The following is an 8,293-nucleotide window of genomic DNA, read 5'->3' as shown; positions in this document are numbered from 1 at the left end:
TCACAGGTATGTGACCTCGATGACGTTGGGCTCAGCACTCCCGCAGGGCAGGTGATGCTTGCAGGAGCACTGGCAGCTCACACCAGCCACGTCCAGGCCGCCTGGCTCCAGCTGGTAGGGCTGGGCAGGCAGCTTCCTCTGGGAGCCCAGCTCCCTCCAGTCCGTCAGGTGCACCCCATCGTCCAGGTCCTGGGGCATGGGCTCCTGGTAGAGGGTGATCTGGATGGTGCGGAGCTGGGGGCCGTAGTGCACCAGGACGATGATGAAGATGGCCAAGAGGACGAAGATGGCGACGATGACGGAGATCATGGGCAGGCCATCGGATTTCTTGGTCATGCTCCTGACAATGGAGATGGGAGTGAGGGCAGCTGCCTCCTGGGGCTCAGGCTGTCTCAGCTGGCTGCTGGGCATGGAGGTGTTCATGGCTGAGCAGGCTGGCCTGGGACAGAGAAATGCAGAGTGGAAAGGGGTGAGCAGCAAGCACAGGCCCTCTGGGGTCTTTATCTCCTGCCCTCGTGCCAGCAGTTCCTGCCTGCATGAAGAGCAGGACTCTCCTGTAAGTTCTTTCTCCCTCAGGCTTGTGAGCCAGGATAAATTCTGGCAGGAGTAGCTGGAGCTGTAGGGATGGTGCCCTGGACACTGTCAGCCAGGGAGGTGATGCCCTGTGCCCCCTTGTCCTGGCTACCTTCAGTGCGGGGGTCTTCCTCCCTGCTGCAGCCAGTGATGGAAAGGGGGAGCCCTCCACCCTTCCCTCTTCACCCACAGTCCCCCAGTGCTATTCCAAACCCCACAGGAACCTCTCTGCGAGACCCAACCCCAACCAAACACACCACGAGGCAACCCTTGTGACAGCCACAAACCCCCACGGAAGCCAGCACGGGTGGGAGCAGTAGCGGAGGGAGAAGGCAGGGAGAGCTCCTCAGGGGTTACCTCGATGTCCCTGCCGGGTGGGAACCATCATCTCCACAGGGGAGGCTGAGAAGCTGAGAGCAGGACCAGCAGACAAAGCCTCCGGGATGGCTCTGCAGTGTGGGTGCAGTCAGAGTCACCTCGGCAGTTGCCACGTCACAGCTCCCCCCGAGACTCTCCGGGGCAGAGGAGGAAGCGGCTGCCCAGCCCAGGAGCGGCAGAGGTGCTCCCTACCTAGCCGCTGCCACATCATCGCCGCCGCCCCCTCCCTCGCTGTCACACACCCTCGCTGGGGGAAAAAAAAAAAAAGAAAAAAAAAAAAAAGCCCTCCTCTGGCCCAAGCACAAGCGGCCTTTTGTTCGGGCAGGAGGCATCTACCTCCCCTTGGCTGCACACGAACCACCCCTGGCCTCCCAGCCCGCAGTTCCTCCTCCCCGCTTCCACCAGCCCGGCGTTCAAACGGGATGTGGGCAAGAGCTGGGTGTACGAAGCTGCCCTGCTGCACAGGAAGGCTTTGCACAGCCCAGCAAAGTGCCCACAGAACGCTTCGGGCTGGAAGGATCCTCACCCCGAGAGAGGATGCAGCCCCAAGGTCGATGTTCTCTGTTGGGGAGCTCTGTGGGAGGATCATTCTGCTGTGGGCAGCAGCAGTGTGAGTCCGTGGTGAAGCTCTGGACTTTGAGACCCACTCAGGGTCACAGGCAGGGGCCAGTGCCAGGTCAGTGCTCTCACATCTCTCCCCTCATGCAGCAGATGCTGCCCTTGAGCCCAGCAACCTTCACCCTCACACGCAGGCAGCTACCATCCCCTGGTCCAGGGATGCTGTGTGGTTTACATTTCACATCAGTGGTCAGATCTGCTGCCACCCAGGCTGGACTTGGATGATCTCAGAGGTCTATTCCAGCCTCAATAATTCTGTCATTCTGTGACCCTGAGCCCATCTCAGAGCAGAAAAGGTGGATCCTCTGGAGTTTCAGCCATTACAAAATACATCTCCCTCTCTTTTCACCCCCAAACAACACTGCTCTTACCTGGAGGCTCTCAGCAGACAACCTGGGTTGAATGTTTGGGCTCCTTCTTCCCTGCACATGGGGAGGACAGGGCGGGAACTGCCTCTTCCCCCATCCAGCCAAGCGCCCAGAAGAGATTTGGCCGCATGTTGGAGCTTCTGGGAATTTGCACTCATCTCAGGATTCAGTAAAACCTTAATCTATAGCATAATCTCTGAGCAGCACATCTGTGCAAGGCAGGGGAAACCGATGGGGGAGGCTGCTGGCAGAGGTTTTGATAAAGCAAAGGCTGCTGCAGGATGCCTGATGGATGCCTGCCCTGATGGTCTGCTCAGGGCTTTGTACAGGTTTGAAGAGATCCACTGAAAACCAAGGAGCTGCAGAGCGCGTGGGAGAACTCTCCCTCTGTTCCTGACAACATCTTCCAGGCCTGGGAAGCAAGGCCCTTGCTGGCAGCAGAAGGCACTCCCTTGGTGTAGTGAAGGAGCAGCTCCATTGCCCTCAGCCAAGGCTCTGCAGCTTTCCAGGTAGGGTGGGAGGGGGTTGGATGCAGCTCCCCAAGTCAGGAGACACAATCCTGGGGATTTGCATCCTGAACACCTGCATGGACCCTTTGAGATGGGTGGACACAGGGGTCTTTCCCATGTGGGACACTAAGACCCTTCTCCCCCACAAAAACCTATCTGCTCACAAGCAGTGTGGGCTAACTTGTTACCTCTGGAGTTCAAACTGTGCCAGGGGACAGACAGACAGGACATGCACAGACAAGGTCAGGGCCAACAAACCAAACGTCCTGAACCTCTTGGGCTGGATGGGCAGCAGAACTGGCCCACTTTCTTTCTATGTCTTCCCCTTGTCAGGGAGCTGGGGTTAGGGTAAGTCCAAGCCTGCCGTGTGCTGCATGTCCTGCAGGGAAGGAAGCTGCTACCCGAAAACCTGCATCCCCAAGCCAGCAGGTCCTGGTGCCCAGGCCTGCTGGAGCTGCACAGGAAGGCCCAGGGCACAGGGAAGCAGAGATACCCTGCTGGGTTGCTGAGATACCCTGGCACTGGGAGCATCAAATATTTCCAGATCCCTCCAGAGATGTTCAGAACTCCCCTCTCAGGTGGGAGGTAGGAGCAGCTCCCCAGGCAGCTCCTCGCCCAGCAAGGCACAGTGCATCCTGCAGCCCTCATGGCTGGCGAGGAGTGGGTTGGACCTGGGGGACACATCCTCCCCACACACCAAGCACCTCCCCAAACACGCCAGCACCACAAGAGAAGGCGCTGAGGCCCAGAGCAGGGCAGCCCCCGCGGCGCCGCCGCTCTCCCTGGCTGCGAGAGCCGAATCCCCCCACAGGCTGATGGCGAAGTTTCCTTTGCCGTCGGCAAGCGATGTCTCACATCCTCCCCGACCATAATGGGCTACAAAACACAGTTCCCCTGTGGATTCAGCCCGTTTCCTTCTATTCTTTAACAGGAAGCTCTGAGAGAGTCAACCCAGGCAGGCAAATCGCTCCTCGCCCTCCCGGGATGGACAGAGCCTTAGCAGGGCTGCAGAGCCACAAGCCACCGAGAAGATGCAGGCTCCAACCATCCATCCCCTCCTCTGGCTGCTCTGCTGCATGCTGCTCCGAGGTGAGATGTCCTGCTCGCACCGTGGGGAGGGGGAAACGTGCTGGGCGGGGGCATTTGGGGAGCCGGGCTTCATGGGGAGCACCAAAGGGAAGCAGCCAGAGGGCTGAATGCGTGGGTGCTGCCATGGGAAAGCTCAGCCTTTAAATTCAGGGGTGGCAGGAGGTAGGTGGCTGAGGCAAATGTAGCCCTACCAAGTTGAAAGGGTTTGTTTGACAGTGCTGGGACAAAAGGACTTCTTTCCTGGTTAACCAAAGGTGGTGTTTCCTGGTTAACCAAAGGTGTTGTTTCCTGGTTAACCAAAGGTGGTGTTTCCTGGTTAAACAAAGGTGGTGGTTGCTGGCTAACCAAAGGTGTGTTTCTGCTGCTGAGGAGCTGTTCTGCAGCAGGTGACTTTTACCAAGCCTAAAGGCAGGACACTCAAATGTGCAGGACATTATTTTCCTCAGAGATTTTTTTTTTTATTATTCCCTTGGCTGATTTTCATTTCCCCTCTCCTTGCTATAAATACGAAGCCCATGTGCAAGACTCCTGCAGAGCACACCTCATCCCTGTGGGAAGAATTCTGCCCCTTGATGAGAACCCTCCTTTAGATCCCCTTCCCCACCTGAGTGGCAGGGTGTGGGATGGAGGAACCCCTATGCTGCTCTCAAGGGGGACAGGTTTGTCTTTTCCTGCACCATCAGGCACCTCTTGTGCTGCTGACAGCTGTAGTAGCTGGGAGCTGAAACACAAACAATGCAGACTGCTGCTTCTAACAGACAAGGCCCTAAAGTGTGACAGCTCTCCAAGCCAAAGCTCCAGCACTAAACCAGAGAGGCTGCCCGTGGTTTGCAGCCACCACGCTGGTAATAAGGGGGACTTTAAAAGGCAGGGAAGAGAAAGCAGCTCAGCCAGTGGCTGTGTGGTTCTGAGAAGTCAGAACACATGGATTGGAAAATTCCTCTCTGCATTAAAGGCCATACTGCTGCTTTCAGCAGAGGGGTGAGCTGTGCCTGCTAGCAAAGGGCTTTGAGGGCCTTTTGCCATACTGTGGCTCTCCTCAGCACCTGCCCAGGATGCTCTTTTCTCTCTTGCAACCATTGGTGTGGTGTGCACAGGACAGGAATGGCACAGAAGCCGTCAGGCTCCTTCTCAGGCTCGGCTGCATCACGCCAAGATCCAGCCCTTGCCCAGTGTGGAGTCAGAGATTCACCTCCCAGGTGGACCCAGCTGCTGCAGCTTCGAGTGGAAGGGATGTCACCCTCTGTGCTTTGCTCTGGAGAGCATCACTTTGTCCTCTGCCATCTGCTTAACACTGTGAGGCAGGGACTGCTCTCAGCACCTGTGTGCCCAGCAGCTAGTGCAGAACCCAGCAAGGCCAACACCAACAGATCATAAAATCATGGAATCCTTTAGGCTGGAAAAGATCAGAGGCTCACAGGATGTTAGGGGTTGGAAGGGACCTCCAAAGATCATCAAGTCCAACCCCCTGTCAGAGCAGGACCATAGAATCCAGCACAGGTCACACAGGAACACATCCAGATGGGTCTGGAAAGTCTCCAGAGAAGGAGACTCCACAACCTCTCTGGGCAGCCTGTTCCAGTGCTCTGTGACCCTCCCAGTGAAGAAGTTCCTCCTCCTGTTGAGGTGGACCCTCCTGTGCTGGAGTTTATATCCATTGCCCCTTGTCCTAAGGAAAAGGACCTTCAGTATCATCAAGTCCTACTCTGCTAAGTTCACCACTAAGCCATATCCCAAGGCACCACAGCTTGTAAACCCTTCCAGGGATGGTGCCTCCACCACCTCCCTGAGCAGCCTGTTCCAGTGCCTGACAATCCTTTCAGTGATTTTTTTTTTCTTTCCTAATGCCCACCCCAAGCCTCCTCTGGTGCAGCTTGAGGCCACTGATGATGATGACAGCACTGCTGCTGCTGCAGATGCACCTCTCCAGCTTCGTTCTGAACCACCAGCCTTCCCCACTGCCTCACCCCTTTGCATTGAGCCCCACACTTCTGAAACTGCTTTGATTTGATTTGGAATCATGCAGCAAAGTCGCTGAGATGGTGCAGGACTTGGGGGGGAAGCAAGGCCCAAGCAGCAGGCTCAGGAAAGGGGCAGAGCTGGGGGTCAGTGGTGCCACCAGATCTCTGACACCCACAGGCAGGTGGAGAAGGGAATTCAGAGCTCTTCAACAAGATAGAAGAGCTTTGATGTCTCCCTGCACCCGAGGAGGTGGAGTTTATCTCAGAACTTGCTCTTGCTGGAAACTAACAGCTGCCTGCTCCCACATGAGCCTTTTCTTGGTTTACTTTGTGTGCCTTCATTCATTTATTAATGAATTTGTTATTCCTTCCTGTAAGCTCTCACAGTTCTCTCTGGAGGGAGGTTCAAACACTGTTATTTTGAAATTGCTGAAGTGGGAAGGGCTGGAATCTTTCCAATCTGTTTTTCCTCCCCCAGAAACACTTAACAGCAAATTTGTCCAAACAAACCTCTTCCCATGACCAGTTCCCATTACAATGGGCAGGCATTTCCCAGACAAAAGATTTCCACTGAAAAATTCCTTCTGGAAGCTGATGAGAACCCAGCAGGATTTTCCCACTGCTTGCTCCATCCACTGCTCTCCTTATCTGCTCCACAGGCAGTGGATGGATGAGAAGCAAGAGCAGATGGGGTGCAGGTAGAGGACAGACATTGACCTAGCAGGAGACCTTCCAGACACTTGTGGCCTTAAAGCAAGGCATCCACTGCATCCTAAAGCTGGCTCCTTGGTCAGAAAGGAGAGGCCAACACAACCTGACCTGGTGAAAAAGGAAGAGAAAGCAGGAGGTGGTTAGGAGAAATGTTTGCTCACAAAATAAACTGCTCCCTTCTGGTAACAAGAAACCCCACAGATGGCTCTGCAGAGCTGACTGAGGTGGCCAGAGACACTTCCCAGAACTGTCCCATTTACAATAGGTGAGTCAGCAACAGGTGTCCTTGAAGGGGATGAAACCTTCCTGCTGGGAAAGCCAAGGCATGGGCTGAAGCTCCAGGCTGACAAAAAAGGAGATCTGTGCCTTGTGGTGCACCAGCAAAAGGCACCACACTGCCAAGAAAGCCTCCTTAGTCCACCTGCCCAGAGGAGCTCACTCAGCATGCCCCAACCACCACCACCACAAGAAGTAACCTTCCATTTGGTCTCTTTTACAGACTTATGGGCTGGGGGGGGCTGGTTTTACCTTTCAGCTGAACCATTCCAGCACAGCAGAGAGGAACAAAGTCCCCTCTAATATCTCTAGATATGGAGATAACCCAAGTTTGAAGAAGACTTTGTCCCTGCTGCCAGTAACTGGTGAAGCTTGTACAAAGCTGATGGAAGAGCAGGGATGTGGTTAAAAGGCACTGCTGCCTTAGTAGCAGTTGGGGTCCACAGGTTAGGGAGAATCTTCTAACCCCTTACTGGTGAGAAACCACTGCCTTGGGATCCACTTCCTTGAGATCAAGGATTTGCTGGCCTGGGAGGAGAGCCTGAGAGAGCTGAGGGCTCTTTAGCTTGGAGAAGAGGAGACTGAGGGGTGACCTTATTCATGTTCATAGAATCATAGAATTGTTAGGGTTGGAAGGGATCATCCAGTTCCAACCCCCCTGCCATGGGCAGGGACACCTCACACCACAGCAGGTTGCTCACAGCCACATCCAGCCTGGCTGCAAAAACCTCTAGGGATGAGGCTTCCACCACCTCCCTGGACAACCTGTGCCAGTGTCTCACCACCCTCATGGTGCTTCTTCCTAACATCCAATCTGAATCTCTCCATTTCCAGCTTTGCTCCATCCCCCCCAGTCCTGTCACTCCCTGACACCCTCAAACGTCCCTCCCCAGCTTTCTTGTAGTCCCCTGCAGATCCTGGAAGGCCACAAGAAGGTCTCCTGGGAGCCTTCTCCTCTCCAGACTGCACAACCCCAACTCTTTCAGTCTGTCTCCAGAGCAGAGCAGCTCCAGCCCTCCGCTCATCCTTGTGGCCCTCCTCTGGACACCTTCCAGCACCTCCAGATGTTGATAAAGATGTGCAGGGTGAGTGCCCAGAGGCTGGAGCCAGGCTCTGCTGGGTGATGCCCAATGCCAGCACAAGGGGCAGTGGTGGAAGCTGAGGCAGAGGAAGTTCCATGGAAACAGGAGGAAAAAAACTCCCTGTGAGGGTGACAGAACACTGGAACAGGCTGCCCAGGGGAGTTGTGGAGTCCCTCTCTCTGGAGATATTCCACACCCACCTGGGTGTGTTCCTGTGTGATCTGCTCTGGGTGATCCTGCTTTGGCAGGGGGGTTGGACTGGATGAGTTCTCAAAGTCCCTTCCAGCCCCTAACATTCTGTGATTCTGTGACAGAATCATAGTGCAGAAACAAAGCTGGTGGCTTGGCCTGGTCACCCTAGATACAGAGGAGGCAGAGAGAGCTCATGTGAAGCTCTTTGTGGTCAGTGGTGGTGTGGAGCACATCCAGGTACACTCCAGAGCAAGCCAGGCAAACCCTTCTGGCACTGAGGACAGCCCCCTCTGGTTCTTGGCTAGATGAGGGGTCCAAGGTGGATCTCCTCAACCTTTCCCACCATCACCCTGCACAACTGCAGCCTCTGCATGCTCCTGAGGGCAGCACTGCTCTGGGCAGGCAGCTCCAGATGTACAATTCAGTAAGCTCCTCTCATTCTTGAGCTAGAAGTGAGCCTGGAGCCTCTAAAAATCTTGGAATCAACTGAAATTGGTGCAATTAGAAATGAGTCACAGCTGATGATGTACTGGATG

At 55.1% G+C, this 8,293-nt stretch overlaps 2 protein-coding genes across 2 annotated transcripts in view; one reads left to right on the top strand and one right to left on the bottom strand.

Moving 5' to 3' along the window:
* SMIM33 (small integral membrane protein 33) lies at positions 1–423 on the bottom strand. The gene has a single exon (XM_054389461.1). It carries the CDS (start codon positions 421–423, stop codon positions 1–3), a length of 423 nt encoding a protein of 140 aa, XP_054245436.1.
* A 3,022-nt stretch (positions 424–3,445) lies between these two features.
* ECSCR (endothelial cell surface expressed chemotaxis and apoptosis regulator) overlaps positions 3,446–8,293 on the top strand; it is a 32,245-nt gene continuing 27,397 nt past the window's right edge. The window contains exon 1 of the mRNA XM_054388968.1: positions 3,446–3,535. Within this exon, the coding sequence (XP_054244943.1) occupies positions 3,478–3,535 (58 nt within the window). The 5' untranslated portion in view covers positions 3,446–3,477. The remainder of the gene's footprint in view (positions 3,536–8,293) is intronic.

The sequence above is a fragment of the Indicator indicator genome, chromosome 18 (assembly GCF_027791375.1).
Source record: "Indicator indicator isolate 239-I01 chromosome 18, UM_Iind_1.1, whole genome shotgun sequence".
Taxonomy (NCBI): Eukaryota; Metazoa; Chordata; class Aves; order Piciformes; family Indicatoridae; genus Indicator; species Indicator indicator.
Note: the sequence above shows the minus strand (reverse complement) of the source record. Positions and strands in the feature narration are given on the sequence as shown.

Coding starts and splice junctions, on each gene's coding strand:
- SMIM33 (XM_054389461.1), bottom strand. CDS start 423: ATGAACACCTCCATGCCCAGCAGCCAGCTGAGACAGCCTGAGCCCCAG.